This window comes from Enoplosus armatus, chromosome 6 (genome assembly GCF_043641665.1).
Source record: "Enoplosus armatus isolate fEnoArm2 chromosome 6, fEnoArm2.hap1, whole genome shotgun sequence".
In the NCBI taxonomy this organism is placed as follows: Eukaryota; Metazoa; Chordata; class Actinopteri; order Centrarchiformes; family Enoplosidae; genus Enoplosus; species Enoplosus armatus.
The window spans coordinates 25,161,835-25,181,790 of record NC_092185.1 but is presented as its reverse complement, the minus strand read 5'-3'; the positions used below and the strand labels follow the sequence as shown (position 1 = coordinate 25,181,790).

At 44.5% G+C, this 19,956-nt stretch overlaps 2 protein-coding genes across 3 annotated transcripts; one reads left to right on the top strand and one right to left on the bottom strand.

The window, feature by feature from the left end:
• Positions 1 to 3,084: 3,084 nt before the first annotated feature.
• On the top strand, positions 3,085 to 10,822 carry klhl36 (kelch-like family member 36). Of its 2 annotated transcripts, XM_070907755.1 has the most exons (8): positions 3,085 to 3,177; positions 4,656 to 4,850; positions 4,992 to 5,114; positions 5,822 to 6,043; positions 6,153 to 6,458; positions 8,588 to 8,815; positions 8,994 to 9,151; positions 9,950 to 10,822. In XM_070907755.1, exons 1-8 carry the CDS (start codon positions 3,118 to 3,120, stop codon positions 10,518 to 10,520), a joined length of 1,863 nt encoding a protein of 620 aa, XP_070763856.1. In that variant the 5' UTR covers positions 3,085 to 3,117; the 3' UTR covers positions 10,521 to 10,822. The 2 variants fall into 2 exon arrangements, with proteins under 2 accessions (XP_070763856.1, XP_070763855.1); XM_070907754.1 differs by lacking the exon at positions 8,994 to 9,151 and having other exon boundaries at positions 3,088 to 3,177; positions 8,588 to 8,805.
• A 1,029-nt stretch (positions 10,823 to 11,851) lies between these two features.
• On the bottom strand, positions 11,852 to 19,807 carry LOC139286531 (aldo-keto reductase family 1 member B1). Its single transcript, XM_070907355.1, has 10 exons — positions 19,718 to 19,807; positions 17,953 to 18,129; positions 16,117 to 16,233; positions 15,451 to 15,528; positions 15,018 to 15,134; positions 14,179 to 14,291; positions 13,248 to 13,335; positions 13,094 to 13,177; positions 12,207 to 12,289; positions 11,852 to 12,111 (listed from the first exon to the last, which is right to left on the bottom strand). The coding sequence occupies exons 1-10, from the start codon at positions 19,805 to 19,807 to the stop codon at positions 12,078 to 12,080; spliced, it is 981 nt and encodes a 326-aa protein (XP_070763456.1). The 3' UTR covers positions 11,852 to 12,077.
• Positions 19,808 to 19,956: the final 149 nt, after the last annotated feature.

The following is a 19,956-nucleotide window of genomic DNA, read 5'->3' as shown; positions in this document are numbered from 1 at the left end:
TAAATACTAGACTATATATAACTACACAATACAGCCAGCGGCAGGGGAGGTTGCATGTGTATGCAGACTAGCCCACATGAAGTTCAGTGATGAAGTATCAGTGTAGTCAGTACAGACAGCACAGAGGTCAAAGGTCGTTTCACTCCTGCTGGGAGTCCACCAGCTCCACCGGCTCTCTGATGACCGACACCGATGAGGCCCGATCCAGAGGGCGACCACCTACCCGGCCTGAGCTCCGTAGCTCAGGGTTGTCTGTTGCTGCATCACCCCCGCCACCTGCTGGTCCCAAAACAGCCCATCACACCCCGACTGTTCACAGCTAAATAGTCCACGACTGGTGTTTATGGCGCAAACTGCTCATTTGGTATGGAATGAAAGAATGATCAACAGTGAACATTACAGGAAATCACTGTCTTGATGTAGCCACCTCTATGTGTTATGTTGATGTAAAATATACAGTGTAGTTATACAGTCAAGTCACATATTTTATACATTACACACAATATATGTACTCCCCATCCTCGAGCCATCCACCAGATGCCCTCAGACTTTTCCACCAGGCCTCCTCGTTCGTCTGCTCACCTCTTCTCACTTCCCCCATCAGCCACTCACCACATATACCAGCCCGTATTTTTGGTTTGTTCCTCTGAGCTTCTATCACCCGGACCTGGACTCACCTACCTACCTGACTGCGAGCTCGTTAAATTACAATAAATCACTGAACTGCACCAGTCTCCCGGTTCTGTGTGCGTTTGGGTCCTTCCCCTGCTGTCTGCACTTCCCGCCACGACAGTCTTGTGATTTTCCTCTCGTCCCCCAGAAAAACACATTTTTCATTATCAGGCAGGGTCATAAAGCCTGGAAAAATCTTTTTCCAAACATTCATGATATTTATCTCCAGTGTATTTTATTTTAATATTTTGGACACATACAGAGAAAATGTTTCTCTGTGATAGTTACAGATATGTTCCTGTATGGTTTCCAAGATTTTACATACAGCACAGATTTCTCAGGGGAGCCTTGTATGCAATGGAGTTAGGTTCTGCTACATAAAGTCATAATTTAACCACTCTTTTGTTTTTTTTAGAATTTGGGTATGTAGGGCATGACTCTTTCCTGTCCTGGCTCCACAATGGGGGAGCGAGCTCCCCATCGACATCAGAAAACTTTCTCTATGTCTTATTGTTTCTAAATGTAGCGCTTGAAGTAGTGCAGCATATTGGAAGTTTATGTATTTGCATGATTCTCGCAATTCTTGGGTTGTGTCCACGTGGCTTGTGGTGGAATACATGGATTCCAAGTTGCTTTGGATAACAGCGTTGTGATTGTAATGTAGGGGGGAATATACCAAATTCTGCTCTACATGCATTATTTTGGGGGTAATTAATATAGTTTTACAGAATACACAGAATAAACATCTTCAAAACCTTCGGTGACATTGCCGGTCTTGAATGTACTCACATGGAGCTGGTTGTGATTGGTCCATCAGCTGCGTATTATTTCCTGGATGTCTTTTGTTTTTAAAGCCAGCTCAGTCAAGCCAGCGTTAGTTAGTGTCCAGCACAACATCTGGTTGAAAGGCTTTGGCTTCAAAATAAAATGGGGTGGGGATGAAATGACAAACTGTTACATTTTGAGTGACTCACTGGTTCCTGTTTGTGGTGTGTACTTTCTTTACATTCGCCAAAAGACACCCTGTTGCCTGCTATGACTTTTATGCTCACTTTGAGGCCATCACATCCGAGAAGCAAAAACAGCTGAAGCGTAGGTTAATGGATGGGTGGGTGCACCTTTTGCACACCTATCACCCTTTCTGTGCACGACGTCAGGAGGGTCTTCTAAAGTTCCTGGCTCAGTCTGTCATACCCACATGCTTCGGGAAAGTCCACCATCATTCCTGTGATCAAGAAAACTGGACTACACTACACTTTGCCTACCTTCCCACACATCCTCCACTCCACCCTACCTCCATAGGACTGTGTAGCCGCTTTCAACTCCAACACCATCATCAAGTTTGCTGACGACACAGCTGTGGTGGGCCTCATCTGTCCCGTGGACAGCTTCAAGTACCTCGGTGTCCACATCATCAAGAGCCTGACCCAGGCGCTGCACACTCATCGGTGAGAAAAGCAAGGCAGAGACCTCAGGCGCTTGAGCAAATTCCAGGTATAGTGAGGAATTTCTACTCCCGCACCATCGAAACAGCCCAGCACAGGGCCTAAATGAGGTCACTGCCCCCCCCCCCCCCCCCCCCCCCAATCATCATTGAAACTCTTTTTAATGCACAAACTGAAGGAACCGGCAGGATGACATTTCAGTGCGATTGTGCCTTTGTGTGATTATATGTGACAAATAATGATGGTTGTTACATATTGTCATTATCACCCCCTGGATGTTTTGGTGTGCTGTGTTTTTTGGAGTTTATTTTGAAAACCGTAAACCGGAAGTCCGTCCGATGATTCCCGGCTAGCTTAGCTGGCGACCTGCTACATTGTGCAGCCCTGTCTGTGGGTTTAAGAAACCTTTGTATTTAGAGGGACACGTCTCCGTAAGGTGAAAGAGAGCGCCCCAAGAAGCGGTTCAGTGTTGTGTCGTCGTCGTCGTTGAAAGAAGCGTCTGTCCTTCAAAAAAAAGTGCCGCTGCTTCTCCTTCTTGCGCTAAAGTGTGGCAACGAGAGATGCTGTTAACTGTGTCACTGTGCAACTAGGTGCCTTCTTCCCCACCACACCTCCACTAATGTAAGCACCAGTCCATGTATAACATTTTCTAGGCTTTCAGTCAGAGAGTGACGAAGAGAACGTGACGTTGTCATTGACTGTGTGTGTGTGTGTGTGTGTGTGTGTGCGTATTATTGCTTTTCTAGCAAACAGTGTGGGGACCATGTGTCTTCACAAGCATAGAAAGATGAGGACAGTAGGTGGTCTACATGTCCAAGTACAAACTAACTTACACATATTCATAGCTCTCTCCTGGTTCTTAACTCTGTGAGGGATTCATGTAGTGCTATGAATGGGGTACAATTATGTGAGTTCCTTTTTAAAGTACTGTCAATGAATTCCAGTGTGTGTGTGTTTGTGTGTCCGATAGATGACGACGATGCTCGCCTGAGGGGACATAATGGACAATGGCAAACTGAGCCGTGTGTGCCGGCCCCAACGCATCAGTGAATCGTCCAAGGTCAGTGTTTGTGTGCCTGCTGTGTGTTTCAGTGAGAGGGCTGGTCACAGAGCTGAGCCACACAGTCAGACGCCGACACACACACACACACACATATAACACATATAAATACAAACATGAAGGAAGCTGACAGCGTTTCATTTCAAGAGGTCACCACGAACATGACCTTAGAATGACAAGGAATTGAGTGATCCTCATATTCTTTCTACGTGTCACTTTCTGATTGGGTTGTACAGTTTAGAACTGCTTTGCCAGCTGCTATGTCAAATCCGCAGAATAGCATTCGTTTCTTCTGAGCCACAGTCTGTCTAGAGGAGCCTCCACGCTTCAAGAGACTGTGCACATTTGAGAATATTAGAACACAGCCTTATTGACCTTTATTATATTACATTATTTCTAGTGAGCAGCACATATACTTAGAGGAACCCTGTGAAGTTTTCTTTAAACAGTTATATTTACATTCAGTGATAAAACATTTGCAAAGCAGATTTTTAAAAACTTTTTTTTATAAACATGCATTGTTTACGTTGATCATATTTCTTCTTCTCTGTCTTTGCCGGCGCATGGCCGCACGCCTCTTGGCACTGTCAGTCAGTGGAATAGCGTGAAACCGTCAACAGGAATGTGGATTGCATCACCCACACACACATGGGTGCAAATGTGTACATCTTTGTGCGTATGCTAGTGTAGTACAAGATATAATCAATGCGGGGACCCAGTGTGTAGACAGCTGGCTAGCTAATGTTAGCATTAGCTACCTGACTACATCGCAGGGGCAAACTTAGGGTACGTACTAGTAAGTAAAGGAGTGGAGTATGTAAAGCAAAAATCTGCACACTCTTCCAACTCCTGTCCCGTCAACGAACCACAAACCCAGAGGTCAGATCAGCTTTACTTCTGTCTGTTCCTCCCATAATAAGAAAGATACATTTACTAAGAGAAAGCCTGAGTCGGCCAGCCACTAGTGGCTCTTCTATGTGAGACTCTCCCAGTATGTGGTTAGGTTTCTATGCAGAGAGAGCAATCAGATTAAAATTCTGATTAAATTTGTCATCATGCTTTCAATAATAATGTTAGCCGTAGAAATGGGTTCTTTATAATGATAATAGTTATATCCCTAATGCCAATAAAGTTTTATTTGTAGGAGGAATAGTGTATGCAGTCTACCTCACAGGCTGCATCCTGCCACAACAACCTCCACCAAGACGGCAAAGCAGCTCGTATGTACCCTGAGAGGTAAAATCCAGGGCTTAAAAAAAAAAAAGTTTTCAAAAAGCCTAAATGCTGTGTGACATCCAAAGGTGACTCAGCATTTTTAACATTTTGTTCAACTTGAAACTTACGCCTATCTGAATTTCGGCAGTTGGACAGTGGGTGGTATTGTAGTGAATTCATCAATCTGAAACTGTAAAAGTGAAAAATAGGACTTCAGCAAACTTGTTGTCAGAGTGTGGTGTGGTGTGGTGTGGTGTTGGCAGGTGTTCCGCTGGGTGGACCAGGCTGCGGAGGTGTTGCAGGGCCTCAACGAGCAGCGGCAGCACAGCCAATTCTGTGATGTGGTGCTGGTGGCTGACGACCAGCGGGTCCCTGCTCACCGAGCCCTGCTGGCCGTCTCCAGCCCATACTTCCATGCCATGTTTACCTTGGGCATGAGGGAGGAACGCCAGGAGGAGGTATTTTTCTAATAAATGCATTCCTCTCGCTGTGTCCGTCTCAGTTTACATGTCGAAAAAAAGGTGTAGTTGGATGGTGTACACAAACACTATCATACATCGACTCCTCATTGACCTCTGTTGTCCTCTTCCTGTCGGCAGGTGGAGCTGGTTGGGATGTCCTACATCGGTCTGAGCGCTGTAGTGGACTTCTTGTACAGCGGAGAGCTGCCACTGGATGGAGGAAACATTGACTATGTGCTGGAAGCTGCCCACCTTCTTCAGGTAAGAAACTTGGCGCTTCCTGTTCAACACATGGTGTTAAATATACAGGAGGTGCGTCATACTACGCTGTATGTGGAAGCTCAGCTGTAGGCCGATAATCAGTGGTGAGAATGCGTCGCTTTAACAAAATTGAACCAGTTAATGATGACCATTCATTCCAGAGGGAGACTTTGTGAGTCTTATTCTTTAAATTGTATTATTTAAAGTATTTATTCATGCACACGTCCAAATCGTTTGTAGGTTAGGGTTAGTGTTTAAAGTAGTTTGTAATGAATAAACAGTTGTAAGATTTGTATTTATCTCAATAGCAAATTTACTGGTGTGTTATAAAGCGTTTATAAAGCACTGTTTGTACACATGCACAGCAGGTTTAAAAGTGCATATAGATGTATTTTGAACTACTTAAACATATGATTTATATATTGATTACAACTACTATATGTATATGCTGTTTGTACACCACTTATGAATGCTTCCTAATAAACACTTGTTTATATCTACACACAGTATGTTGTAAAGCATTGTTTATATGTTGCTTATAACTGCTTAATATGAGATTTAAACAAAATGTTACCCTTTAAATTGTTAAGAAATAAAAACACCAAAAAACTAAAACGGTATAATCCAATATGATGGAAACAAGCGTTTCATTATAAAAAGAAAAAAGAAAAAAAACGTGTTTAATGTGAAAACTTTCTGTTGTTCAGGTGTGGCAAGTGGTGGATTTTTGCTGCCAGTACCTGGAGAGGGAGGTGAGTGAGGAGAACTACCTGTACCTGCAGGAGCTGGCTCAGCTCTACAGTCTGGAGCGTCTGGACACCTTCATCGACCACTTCATCCTCACGCGCTTCGCTACGCTCTCTTTCACTCCCGATTTCATCCGTGACATTCCTGTACACAAACTCTCCTCCTACCTCTCCAGTAGCCAGGTAAATACTCTCACCACGACACCACATGGTGTCCACATCATGTTTGGGGGGGGGTAAGACCAGGAGAAACCACATTAAATAATATCTGAGCTCCTCTCTTCATCATCAGGTTCAGCATGACGGTGAGGAGGCACTTCTCCAGGCCACCCTGCAGTGGCTCAGCGAAACTCCCGAGCGGACCGCCCACGCCAGACAGCTCCTCTCCCACATCCGCTTTCCCCTGATGCCGGTGGGGGACCTGGTGGGCCGGGTGGTGCCGGCGATGCGGGCCCTGCTGCCGGAAGAGTCCGGCTGCGAGGCCCTGGTGGAGGAAGCTCTGGGGTACCACGCCAGACCCAGTGCCCAGCCGCTCTTGCAAACAGGACGCACCACACTGAGGGAAGGAGTAGAGCAGCTGCTGCTGATTGGAGGAGAGGTACAGACGGGTGATGGATCACTCTGGTGACGACTTTACAGTATTTGTACACTCTTTAATCTGTTATTAGTCCATCCATAAGTGTCATCCATAAGTTCATATAGAATATTTGCTCTCAATCCTGTAGAAAGCAATCTTTTCTCTCACAGCATTTTTTAAATATTACAGCCTTAGTGAAAAATGGGCTGAATACACAAGCAAGTTAGATTTGCTGGTAGAGCTGTAGACTTGAGGAGACATGAGTCAGACTTCAGTCGCAAAAATGAAGACTCAAGACTTGATGTGGGCTTGACTGATAAGAGACTTGACTTAATTGAGAATTGATTCCCTAAAGACTTGGCTTGACATGAGGCAAAAAGTATTTGTCTCAAGTCTTTACTTGGTAATATCTCATAACCATAAAAAATAAGACGGCAACAGGTAGGCCTTGCGCAGCCACACATCTTTGCTTATGAAGACTTGTAACTTGACTTGTCCCTAAGTACTTGAGACTTGACTTGAGGTTATTAAGTCTTAAGAAGTGTGACGTGCTGTTGAAACACATGTGGTTTGACTTGGACTTGTCCATAAAGATTTGAGAATTGCCATTATAAGACTTGTGACTTGTCCTTAAAGACTTGAGACTTGACTTGAGACTTGCTATTGTAAGAATTGTGACTTGACTTGAGACTTGCTATTGTAAGAATTGTGACTTGACTTGAGACTTTGTGACGTGCTGTTGTAACACATATGGCTTGACTTGGACTTGTCCATAAAGACTTGAGACTCGACTTGAGACTTGGTATTGTAAGACTTGTGACTCGCGGTTCTAACACATGTTGGTTGACTTGGACTTGTCCATAAAGATTTGAGAATTGCCATTATAAGACTTGTGACTTGTCCATAAAGATTTGAGACTTGGTATTGTAAGACTTGTGACTCGCGGTTCTAACACATGTGGCTTGACTTGGACTTGTCCATAAAGATTTGAGAATTGCCATTATAAGACTTGAGACTTGACTTGAGACTTGGTATTGTAAGACTTGTGACTTGCGGTTCTAACACATGTGGCTTGACTTGGACTTGTCCATAAAGATTTGAGAATTGCCATTATAAGACTTGTGACTTGTCCATAAAGATTTGAGACTTGGTATTGTAAGACTTGTGACTCGCGGTTCTAACACATGTGGCTTGACTTGGACTTGTCCATAAAGATTTGAGAATTGCCATTATAAGACTTGTGACTTGTCCTTAAAGAGGCCCCATTATGCTTTTCCTTATTTTCTGTCACATACATAGTGTTACAGTGTTGGATATAGATATATATCTATATCTATGCTCTTAGTTAGCTGACTCGAACCACCTTACTCTCAGAGCCCTGGACTGAAAACCTCCTCCTCCCGGCGGTCCAAAGCTCCTGTGCTGGCCGTGTAAACACCAACACTCCCCTGGTGCTCAGAGTGAACTGAGCTAACGGCAGCTACAGTTAGCAGTTACTTTATAAAGCTTTCTGTCCATCAGGAAACTCCGTAAATCACAGAGAGAAAACATTTTCTCCGTAAAATGATGGAGTTTCACCAAAATCAGTGAATAAAGTTGTGTGTTTTTGTACAGTCATCAGTGAGGCCCAGTCCCCAGAAACACTCAGCTACAGCAGCATCTATCGTTTTTTTCCAACCTACTTCTTGTCCCATTTGCGGTCTTATAAACAGTAAGTTCCTCAAATTCAGTGCCCCATATCTCTTATTTTCCAAGCTAAGTTACTGTTGCTGCGGGCCGCAGGGAGCTGGCCAACCAGAAGAAAGTGGGCTTTTAGGGAGGCGGGCCTTGAAGGAGCTCCAACGGCTTGTGTCAGACAGAGGGTGAACTGAGGGGCCGCATGAAGGGCCACAATAAGATGAAGAAGGACTTATTTGATCTGTGGATCATGCAAAGCTGCTCTAGTAGTGTCCCAGAATAAAGATACAGAGCTGGAAATGAGCATAATACCTCCTCTTTAAATATTTGAGACTTGACTGTGACTTGCTATAATAAGACTTGAGACTTGACTTTGATTTGGATGCTGACCTGAAAGTGACAGTAAACTCTTTAAACCCAGCTGGAACAGAAGCTCACTGGATTCCCGTAACCTCCTCTCTTTACCTCCCGAGGTGTCGGAACGCGGGGAGGAGCTGAGCGCCAACGTCTGCCGGCTCGACGGTGAAACGGGAAGCTGGGAGGTAGAAACTGAGCTGCCGGCCCAGCGGAGCCACCACTGCCTGGCGGTACTGGGGGGCTTCATCTTCGCTGCTGGCGGCAGCTCGTCCAGGGACAACGGTGGAGACGCTGCCTGTAATCTGCTGTACAGATATGACCCCCGCCACAACCAGTGGACCAGGGTACTGTACCAAAGAGCCAGTTCCATTCTCCTCATCAAGTACTTTTTACAGTTTACATAAATGTGCGCCGGAACTTTCAGCTGCCATTAGTTATGCTTGTATTATTTCTTGCGTCCTGTTTATTATTCGTGTCTTCTAGCAGTAGCCCAGACACAGTGACAGTGTGATGTTTCTCCAGGGTTCTCCAATGAACCAGCGGCGAGTGGATTTTTACCTGGGGGCAGTGGGAGAGTGCCTGATCGCCGTGGGTGGAAGGAATGACACCGGAGCTTTGTCCTCTGTGGAGGTTTACTGTCCCGCTGAGGACTGCTGGTCCTACGTAGCAGGACTGCCCAGGTAGGGAACACATGTTACTACTGGGTCTGCTGTTTGATGGGGACATTTGGGGACACATCAACTGCATCTTATTTTACACTGCAATATCGATTTTTAACTCATTGCTAACTCTTAGCTCATATGCTTTGTTGATTATTGCATGTCTTACCGTTTTATTACTGGTGCTTTATCGCTGCTCTTATGTGATGTAAGATGACGCTGACCGCCACGAAAGACGCCATTAAATAAAGTGTATTATCGTTATAATGAGGTAACCTCAGCGCTAACACATTACACATTCTCTGAGGGGGAAGTTTGTTTACTTGTATGTTGCCTTTGTGTGTGTTTTGTAAATTAGTGACATTCAGTTTAGTTACAAAATATTGAATTGAATGAAATACTTGAGTGAACGTAGGATACGCAGACCCAACTTCAATGACCTCGTGAGACACAAACCATGGCAACAACAAGTGCGTCCCAGCCATGTTCATCACCTTTAAGTGTCCTCTGGAAACAGTTTGCGTCGTCTCCTGCGTTACTTGCAGCGCGTTTTCTAAATGCCGCGCATGTGTGTGTGTCAAATTGATGAAGGTGTTTTTCGTAATTTAGCTTTGGCTTACAATGTGCAGTTGAAGGTGATGGAAGTTGGCCCAAGCCTGACAAACTACAGCTTATACAAGAATTTGGGCCAAGTCTGACGAGGTGTTCTAAAATGGCCACCGTACAGATGACGAACCCCTTATGATTTAGGAAATGATACGTCCTTTTCTCTGGCACCACAAGTTAAACATTTGAATTTTTGAATTCTGTCTCTTCTAGGTTTACTTATGGCCACGCAGGGACGGTCCACCGCGGCATAGTCTACATCTCAGGTGGTCACGACTATCAGATCGGCCCATATCGCCGAGATGTCCTGAGTTACGACCCGTCACGGGACAGCGATGTGTGGGTGGAACGGCAGGCCATGTCTCTGGCCCGGGGCTGGCACTGCATGGCCTCCCTCAACCACCTCATCTACGCCATCGGGGGCAGCGATGACCACGAAGACACCACCGAGCGCTTCGACATCCTGCAGGTGGAGTCCTACGACCCACGCAGCGGCCAGTGGACCCAGGTGGCACCGCTTCTGCTGCCCAACAGCGAGGCGGGGCTGGCAGTCTGGGCAGGGAGGATCTACGTGCTTGGGGGCTACAGCTGGGAGAGCATGGCATTTTCCAGAGCCACTCAGGTGTACAACCCTGACAAGGGCTCATGGACCAGAGGGCCAGACTTCCCCAAACGCATCGCAGGGGCCTCCGCATGCGTGTGTACTGTGAAGCCCTTACCGTCGTCACCTTCTCCGGAGAAGAAGATGGGTCAAGGGGTGAAAGGAATATCACACCCCAGGTAACAGCAGCGATGAAGGACTTTCTTTTTGACAATACAAGATCTGACTTTTGGCCGTCACAGCCCGATACGTACTGCTGATACCAAATCTTGAATAGAAGACAGAGCACCAGAATCAGTTTCTCACAAGCCCAGAGGCACTGCAGCATCACAACAAGGGGGAGGAGGAGGAGGAGGAGCGTTCATGCTTAACACTGATTTAACCAGAGTTTCTCTTTGGTAAAGAACACCTGATAAATGATCATATGATGGACAGTCTTTCTGCTGCGTTCAGAGTAAATCGGAGTAATCATTTTTGTGTCCTTGGTACATTCAGGCGCCTCTGTCTTTTTAAAGTCCGGAAATGAGTTTTTAGAAAGTCAAAGGCTGGATTGTGGGTTAATATTAAGCGTTCAAGACGTGGGTGGGAGTTGTACTGCACTCCAGTCTGCGCTAACCTACACCACACACACACACACACACACACACACACACACACACACACACACACACACACACACACACACACACACACACACACACACACACACACACACACACACACACACACACACACACACACACACACACACACACACACACACACACACACACACACACACACACACACACACACACGAAAGCCACCCAGGAAGGTCGACTTCAAATTGGATGTCGGAGGCGTTAAAAGAAAGAAGTTCAGTGCAGTGTCTCGGTTTCGAAATTGCATTGCATGGAGCAACACCTCCGTTACCACAGTTTACTAGCAGACAGCTTTGGATTTGTTTTAAAATGTGAAACATTACCCTTAGGTCAGCCCTTGTTTTATCAAACCGGGAGCCAATTACCATAAAATAATACACACATAATAGGCGTTTCAAATTTCAAGAGACATTTCTCCTGTGTCGCTTTATTTCCATGTGTCCTGCGTGGACCGTACGGTGAAGACGCTGGCGTTTTGCCTGCGACGGGCCGCTTTAACCTCCTGACTTTTTGGACATCATCATATATGAAACCAAAAAAATCCCTCAGAATTCCAACTCCAAGGTAAGTGCGGATCGCAGGACTAAAAGCGATAGAATTGACATAATCCAACAAATATATCCTGGTCTTTGATTATTTATGTGTTATTTTATAAGTATACAGACTGACAAGCCTCGTCTGTACTCCTATGTTACACTTTGCTTTATCATCCAGCAATGCAAATAACACCGAGAGCGTACGTAACGAAATCATAATGTACATTGTAATAAAATAAAATGTTTCAGAATGATTTTGTCGGACTGTGCATTTGTAAATCGTAACTTTCAAGATAATCTAGCGACTGTGTGAACACAAACATGCAATATTTTATTCATAATAGGAAAACATTAGAAAAGGAATCGTCTCAGTTTTCAGCAAAATAGAAAAGTGATAATAGCCGGTCACATTCATTACATTCACATCTGGAGGCCGACTCTTACTCACAGTCATCCGATTTGTCTTCACACTCATCATCAGTCATTATTTAGGTAAACAAGTGATTTGCAGCTGGTCCGGTTGACGTCTTGAGATCCAGTTTTCTGTCTTCTCTCTCAGCTCCTCACACAAAGGGGTAGTACGGATGAGACTTGATCCTGAGAAACGGTAAAAAAAAAAACAACCATCACTGTGAAAATAGCTGCACCCCACCGACGGCCACTGCTCACAACGGCTGCGCGTCCGCACTTACTCGTCGAGGACGCAGGCCCTCCACCCTCGGTTCAGCCCTCTCAGCGCGCCCACGTCTTCTTCAGGCAGACTGAAGTCAAAGATCTGCACCGGCATTGAAACAGAGTCTTACAGACCGCTACATTGATGACTCATTTGGGCAACTTGGCTTCTTAAAGTGGTGAAAACAGACACTCAAAATACATACATTGCGTACTCTGTGATATCACTTATGCACACGTTGTGGCGATAGTACAGCTGGTGTGAGCCAACCTGAGAAGAGGGACTTTTTAAGCATTCAAAAGGTTGTAGGGATTTCTTTTTTTCCGCCACGCTAGCGACAGGTGACGGCAAAGTCAGTCCAATGAAACGTTTGGATCCAAGTCTTACATAAGATTTCTTGCTTTTTAGATTTTTTTTCACTCAATATCCAGCTTATGAAAAAGTGCTCCTGTATGCTAAACTGTTGGCACAGACCACTGGAGCCCAGCGACAGTTCTTTTTTGTATAAGCCAATCGAACACTCACGTTTAACCACAGGACTTAAATATCTGCTTTTTTTTTTTCTTTTTTTTTTAAGCGGCTGAGAATACAGTATGTGACGCTCGCGTCGTTTGGTTTCATGTATTATTTTTTGTTGATCAAAATTCATATAAATCAATATTCATGTATTAGCAGTGGATTCAGTGACTACGTGCAACGTGAAAGGGGTCACCATAAGTGGCAATTATTATCTGACTGTGCAGTTCCCTTCGGCTCTACAGGAGCTCGTTTGCATCTTTCAGCTCATTGTTTTTTTTTTTCCTTGCTTCCACATGCCCATATCAACTTCAGAAGCCGGTGACATGTCAGTGTCGTGAACTCACAACAGGAAGCGGATGAATGCAAAGGAGGGAGGAGAAGCGTTACCTTTGTGTTTTCAAGGATGTGATGAGGCTTGTCACTCTTGGGGATTACTGCAACACCCTGCTGCACATGGTACCTCAGCAGTACCTGGGAGAACACCACGGTTACTGACAAAGGAATACACACACACATATACATGTACAGTACTCGCACTGACCTGTGCAGGGCTGTGTCTGTGCTTCTTGGCTATGTCTGCCACGACTGGGTCCTCCAGGAGCTTATGCGGATCAGTGTCTCCTCTGAACCTAAGATAGAAAAAAAAGACTATGCGCTCGATGGGTAGTTACAGTACATTTCTAAACGCACTCATTACTCTACACTTCACTAGACTCTGCATCCTACTTTCAGTCTGCTTCAGAAACATCAAAAAGAACCCCCGCTTGGGTTGGAGGCTTATGAAGATGATAAAAACCCGTACACGCATAACAAAGAGGGCAGGTGTTGCGAGCCAGATTACAACAGTAAGATCCTCCTCGACTCCCAAAGTTCTCTTTGGGACGTATGGAGGTCCATCAGAGCTCTTCTCAGGATCCACGTCTGGCATTATACTTTGATCAGTTCGAAGTTTGGGCTAAGTCTTCAAAAGTAAAATCAGTGTCTCTGCAGGGAGAAGGTTTGTTTGGGTGTACTGATCTTGAAGAGCAGGCGGTGCTACTTTACATTACATTAAAAAACATTAACATGGTTTTTCCATTTGATTATGACAGTCAATGCATATATGAAAGGAAAATGCATCTAACTTTCTTTGTATTAATTTAGGCGTTTTAAGTCTTCCGTACCATGTGACCAAGATATGTCCCAATTGTGAATAAATGAAATTAAAGAGCAGATGGAAACTCTCTGGTGGGAAGATGACAAAAGTTCAGCTATAGGACGACAGATAACACTATGAACTCTGATTTGTTTCTGTGCCGCGATTTGGTTGTAGGAACCGAAATAAATGTGTCCACTGTGGATCAGAAAATGACCTCCGAGCATGATCGCACCTAGGTTTGCGGTATCGACCGGAGCATCCAGGTGGCTTGAGTCATTTGTAAATCACCAGTCTGAGTCAGTGGAGTGTGCGAGTGTGATGCTGTGCGCCTTACAGCTCTGAGGGTCTCGCAGGCGAGCCGAAGGGGCTGTAGGCAGTCAGGGCGATGCTCTTGGATTTGCAGAACTCTATCATCTCTGCCTGCATCAGGTAGGGATGAAGCTCCACCTGTGGATAAGAGAACACCACACAAAAAAGGTGAGCACATGCGGATGCGGGTCAAGCGGGTTTAGTTCTACGTTACATGAACACGTCATGCACCAACACCGCCGCACGATGGCGCTATGTTGTGTATGGCGTCACATGACCAGATAAAAGAGGTAATTCATGAAAGATAGTGTTTAAATCATGTCAGGATGTGGTTCGCGTAATGTCAAACGAGGTCATATGACGTCATCTATTCTGCTTTTATTCATTTCGGCCCCACACAGGGACAGATTCTAGATCCAACTTCACACCCAGAGTGTCTACTGTTTTTTCCCCATTTTTACCTGTCTTCCCCCCCCCCCCCCACATTCTGTTGCCAAACAAAGGCAAGAAGAAAAAAAAAATCTTAATGTGAGCTCTATAAGGCAGGCCACCAGTCAATCAGGACAACCCAACTGATCTCGGACCACTCACTTCTTATTTGCAATGCATTGCTGTTCCTGATGTATATATTTTGAAGGGAGCGTACATGTTGCATTTCTGTTTTTTGAACATTTCGGTTGGATAACGGTGGCTCTATAAGGAGGACCTTTTTTGACTAACCTCGTGGACCTTCCGACTGGTTTCCTTATGAACTTTGTTCGTGCAAAGCGTACATTTCCATGTAGTACATTCCTTCAGATTTCCTCATATTAACCAGATCTTGTTAAATAGGCAGTAGCCCTTGAACTTAAACTGAACTGTCACCTGATTGACAGCAGGGGGCACCCTGCACAGAGCAAGAAGTCTCTCCAGCTGCAGGATGTTGAAGTTGGACACACCGATGCTCTTCACCTTCCCTGAGGCTTGCAGGGCTTCCATCCCCTGCAAACACAATAACACACAATTTAAATTATAGCAAAAGAAGTTAACGTTGAGGGAGAAAACTACTGAGTTTAGGAAACCATATATATATTATATATATATATGTTTTTCTGTAACTGGCATAAGAAACTGAAATGATTATAAGTACAAGATGTTGTCGATGAACGCGTTGAGCTGCATATATTTGCGTCATTTCCGTTACATTTTTTCCATTGCTATTAATAAAAATAATATTTTGTTATTATTATTTGTTTTTTCATTTTAACATTAGAAACTGGCAGGGCAGCTCAGCTGTGGTGAGTACAGGTGTTCTTACCCTCCATACGTCTATGTAGTCCATGTCAGAGGTCAGCATCTTTCCATCCTTCTTCGGGAAAAGCTCATCACCCATTTTCTAGGAGGAAATTCAAACGTCAACAGTCAAACAAATGCTTCTTTTGTTCATTTTATAGGGTTTAGAAATGACTTCTAACCCGCGTGAAGGGATATTCTTGATATTGGCAATGAATAAAATAACATGTAGTTTGAACAGGATGCTCGTAGTGACATAACCCACCCCTATATGCTTCTTTTAGCCGCCGTTAGCTCATCATTTTGGTTCTCTGGCCTGCACATAGACTATGGTTGACACCCTTACACTAAGTTGAACATCTAGCAAGTTAAGACCCAGATCTTTTTCCATACGTTTGTATACCTTTTTGTAGTAGTTGGCGGAGACCGCAACAGAGTTAATATTGAGGTATTATATTTGTTGGGTGGATAGAAACACAACTGCAATGGGATGGCCGTGCTGCTCTTTGTCACCTACATGTCAGCCATAGCAATGTGATTAGTGGAGCTATTCCCTGAGTTTGGTTTGGAGGGTTTCTGCTCCCTGATGGTCAAGAATCACTCAATGCAGCACTAACACATGTATTGTGCCGCGCATTATGGGCTGTAAAGCCAAACTAAATTCATACCGGCTACAGTCAAATACGCTAACCTTTAGGCCAACAGGGAAATGCACAAGGTAAAGATCCAGGTAGTCCAGCTGGAGATCCTTCAGGGACTTATTCAGGCACACAGGGATGTCCTCTGGAGCATGATGGGTACACCACAGCTATTAAAACAAAAGAGGGTTAACAGCAAAACACAATATCATATACAATATATACAGCCGTGGCCAAAAGTCTTGAGAATGACACAAGTATTGGTTTTCACAAAGTTTGCTGCTTCAGTGTTTTTAGATCTTTTTGTCAGATGTTACTATGGTATACTGTAGTATAATTACAAGCGTTTCATAAGTGTCGAAGGCCTTCTGGGCCACATCCTGACTGATGGCAGCCCATTCTTGCATTATCAATGTTTGGAGTTTGTCAGAATTTGTAGGTTTTTGTTTGTCCACCTCCGCCTCTCGAGGATTGACCACAAGTTCTCAATGGGATTAAGGTCTGGGGAGTTTCCTGGCCGTGGACCCAAGGTGCTCCATCACGCTGGAAAAGGAATTGATCGTCACCAAACTGTTCTTGGATGGTTGGGAGAAGTTGCTCTCGGAGGATGTTTTGGTACCATTCTTTATTCATGGCTGTGTTATTAGGCTAAATTGTGAGTGAGCCCACTCCCTTGGCTGAGAAGCAACCCCACACATGGATGGTCTCAGGATGCTTTACTGTTGGCATGACGCAGGACTGATGGTAGCGCTCACCTTTTCTTCTCCGGACAAGCTTTTTTTTTCCCGGATGCCCCCATACAATCGGAAAGGGGATTCATCACAGAAAATGACTTTACCCCAGTCCTCAGCAGTCCAATCCCTGGACCTTCTGCAGAATATCAGTCTGTTCCTGATGTTTTTCCTGGAGAGAAGTGGCGTCTTTGCTGCCCTTCTTGACACCAGGCCGTCCTCCAAAAGTCTTGCACTCACACCTGCCTGCTGCCATTCCTGAGCAAGCTCTGCACTGGTGGTGGTGCCCCGATCCCGCAGCTGACTCAAATTTAGGAGACGGTCCTGGCGCTTGCTGGACTTTCCTGGGCGCCCTGAAGCCTTCTTCACAACAATTCAACCTCTCTCCTTGAAGTTCTTGATGATCCGATAAATGGTTGATTTAGGTGCAATCTCACTAGCAGCAATATCCTCGTCTGTGAAGCCCCTTTTTGAGCAAAGCAATGAGGAAGAACAATGATTTCAAGCACCACCCTCCTTTTTAAAGCTTTCAGTCTGTTATCCTAACTCCGTCAGCATGACAGAGTGATTTCCAGCCTCGTCCCCGTCAACACTCTCACCTGTGTTAACGAGAGAATCACTGACATGATGTCAGCTGGTCCTTTTGTGGCGGGGCTGAAATGCAGTGGAAATGTTTTTTTTGTGGGATTAAGTTCATTGTCATGGCAAAGAGGGACTTTGCAATTAATTGCAATTCATTCGATCGCTCTCCATACCATTCTGGAGTATATGCAAATTGGCATCATAAAAACTGATTCAGCAGACTTTGTGAAAATTAATATTTGTGTCCTTCTCAAAACTTTTGCCCACGGCTGTAAGGCAACATATTAAGTATGAAAGTACTTCAAAAATCTAAGCACTTAGTAGTGAATATATTTCTAAAATGTTTTACTTTTTTTCTTATCAGAAAACGAACCCCCCCTGAATCTGTATGTAAGGGTTTGTCTACTTTCAAGCATGGCATGGGTGAGACAGGTGGGTTTTTTTTTTACCTACCCTTCATTGCAATTCAATAGGACAAAATATATCAGTTGTGTAAACAAACATGATATAATTACCCCTTATAATCCCCCATGTCACCCTAGTCCTGCCGTAACACCCGTTCTCCTCAGCACCCACCTTACTGACGATGAACATGTCCTGGCGCCTGATGATGCCCTGCTGCATCTTGGAGCGCAGAGCCTTCCCGATGTCAACCTCGTTGCCGTAGCTGTAAGCCGTGTCTATGTGACGGTAGCCAGCAGCAATGGCAGCCTCCACTGCACCCTGGACTGAGGTGCGAGGAAGATGGGAGGACTGCAACGAGTAAAACGTCACTCTCTTTCATCTCAACCGCCATCGAAACCATGAAAAGCTTCACTTCTCTTTGTGAACTTTCATCCAGGAAATATCTCTCCAGTCTGACCTAGAGGTTCATATATACCTTATGGCAATTATATCAGCACTTACGCTGATGTCTCAAACTTATTTTAGTGTGGTTTAAAAAACGGTTATTCATTTTCTTCCTGAGAGTTAGGCGAGAAGATCGATACCACACTCGTGCATGAACCTGCAGCTGGTTACCTTAGCTTAGCATAAAGACTGAACAAATGGAGGTACTGCAATCTTGTCATCGCCATGAGGTACATAACCCCCCTGTAAAACCACACCAAAAAAAAACCCACCACCAGCTATAGAGGTGCTGATTGGCGGATTCTGGTACCTTGGCACAGAGCCAGAAAAGCCGTTTCTCCATGTTTCCAGTATTTATGCTAAACTAAGCTAACTTGGCTGCTAGCTGTAGCTTCATATTTTATGACAAAATCGGTACCACTCTCATGTCGAACTCCACGAAAGGAAGCAGTGTATTTCCCAAAATGCCGAACTATACGGCATTTTAACTTAAAGACTATTGGGGACACAATATAGCAGTCAGGGTTTTGAGTACATTTCTCAAAGGACTTCGTTTCCTCGAGTGCCTCCGAGGCAGCATTTCCTACCCCCGACAATCTCTAACAATTTTTAAATGCTGTCTGTTATAAAAGATTGAGGTAAGGCTTAGGGCCAAGAGGTTTTGTCATGATCAACCTTAAAGGAATAGTTCTTACATTTCGGGAAATACACTTATTTGCAATCTAGTCAAGAGTCAAATAAGATCAATACCACTCACATGCTTGTGCATTAACTATGGCGCTAGAACCGGGAGTCAATTAGCTTAGCTAAAGACTGAAAGCAAAGTTGTCCAAAGTTGAAAAATACGCCTGCAAGCACGCCTAAAGCGCCTAAACCTAAAAGTTGTAGTTTCACGGCAAGTTACACGCGAGAACTAAACTTCCTGGAGTCTTCGTCGGTGTAAGTTGCCAATTAACTAGGGAAACTCCAGAAAGTCACACTGAGTTTTATTGCAGGGATTAAACAAACAAGCTACAACATGTGAATTAGTGCTTGTAGGACTTTTGAACTTTGGACAGAGCTAAGTTAGCTGTTTACCCGTGCTTCCAGTCATTGTGCTAAGCTAAGCTAATCAACTCATGGTTCCAGCTCCATAGTTAATGCACAGACATCTAACTCTCGGCAAAAAAAGCAAAATCTTATTTCCTAAATGCCGAACTATTCTTTTGGTAAAGGAGACAAGATCAGTATGCAGCCTGCGAGTAACTTCCTTGCTATTTGAACTGGACGAGGACGGATAATCCGCCAATCAGAATCCATTATTTTCAATTGCCTTCCTAGACAGACGCAAATCAGAAAATACTCTTCTTTTTTTTTTTTTTTACCTTAAATGCATGTATTTGAAATGCATTAATTAAGAACATTTCTCTTTAACAGTATGCAAGACAACACAGTGATAAGAACTGGACTCTTTACAGTAAAAAGCAGATATAGGAATGAGTGTTGAGGCTACCTTCCATGTCCCCAGACCCAAAACTGGCATTCGTGTGCCATCATTCAGCTCTATGGTCCTGGCCACCTGTGTGTCCTCAGTGGAGTACATTTAACCACTGCAAGAGAAAAACAAAACGAGAACCTCCGCACACACACACACACACACACACACTTCCTCTCAAACTGCAACTGCTGAGTCAACGTCCTTCCTCTTTTTTTTTTTCTGATTTAACTTAACTCTGTCTCATGTGCTTCTGT

Bases quoted from the DNA above. Each gene is read 5' to 3' on its own strand.
- klhl36 (XM_070907755.1), top strand. From the start codon at position 3,118: ATGGACAATGGCAAACTGAGCCGTGTGTGCCGGCCCCAACGCATCAGT. The intron at 4,851-4,991 runs GTATTTTTCTAA...TCCTGTCGGCAG, and splicing joins GGGAGGAACGCCAGGAGGAG to GTGGAGCTGGTTGGGATGTC. The intron at 6,044-6,152 runs GTAAATACTCTC...CTTCATCATCAG, and splicing joins CCTACCTCTCCAGTAGCCAG to GTTCAGCATGACGGTGAGGA.
- LOC139286531 (XM_070907355.1), bottom strand. From the start codon at position 19,807: ATGTACTCCACTGAGGACACACAGGTGGCCAGGACCATAGAGCTGAAT. The intron at 18,130-19,717 runs GTAGCCTCAACA...TACTCGTTGCAG, and splicing joins TGGGTCTGGGGACATGGAAG to TCCTCCCATCTTCCTCGCAC. The intron at 16,234-17,952 runs GTGGGTGCTGAG...TTGTTTTAATAG, and splicing joins ACATGTTCATCGTCAGTAAG to CTGTGGTGTACCCATCATGC.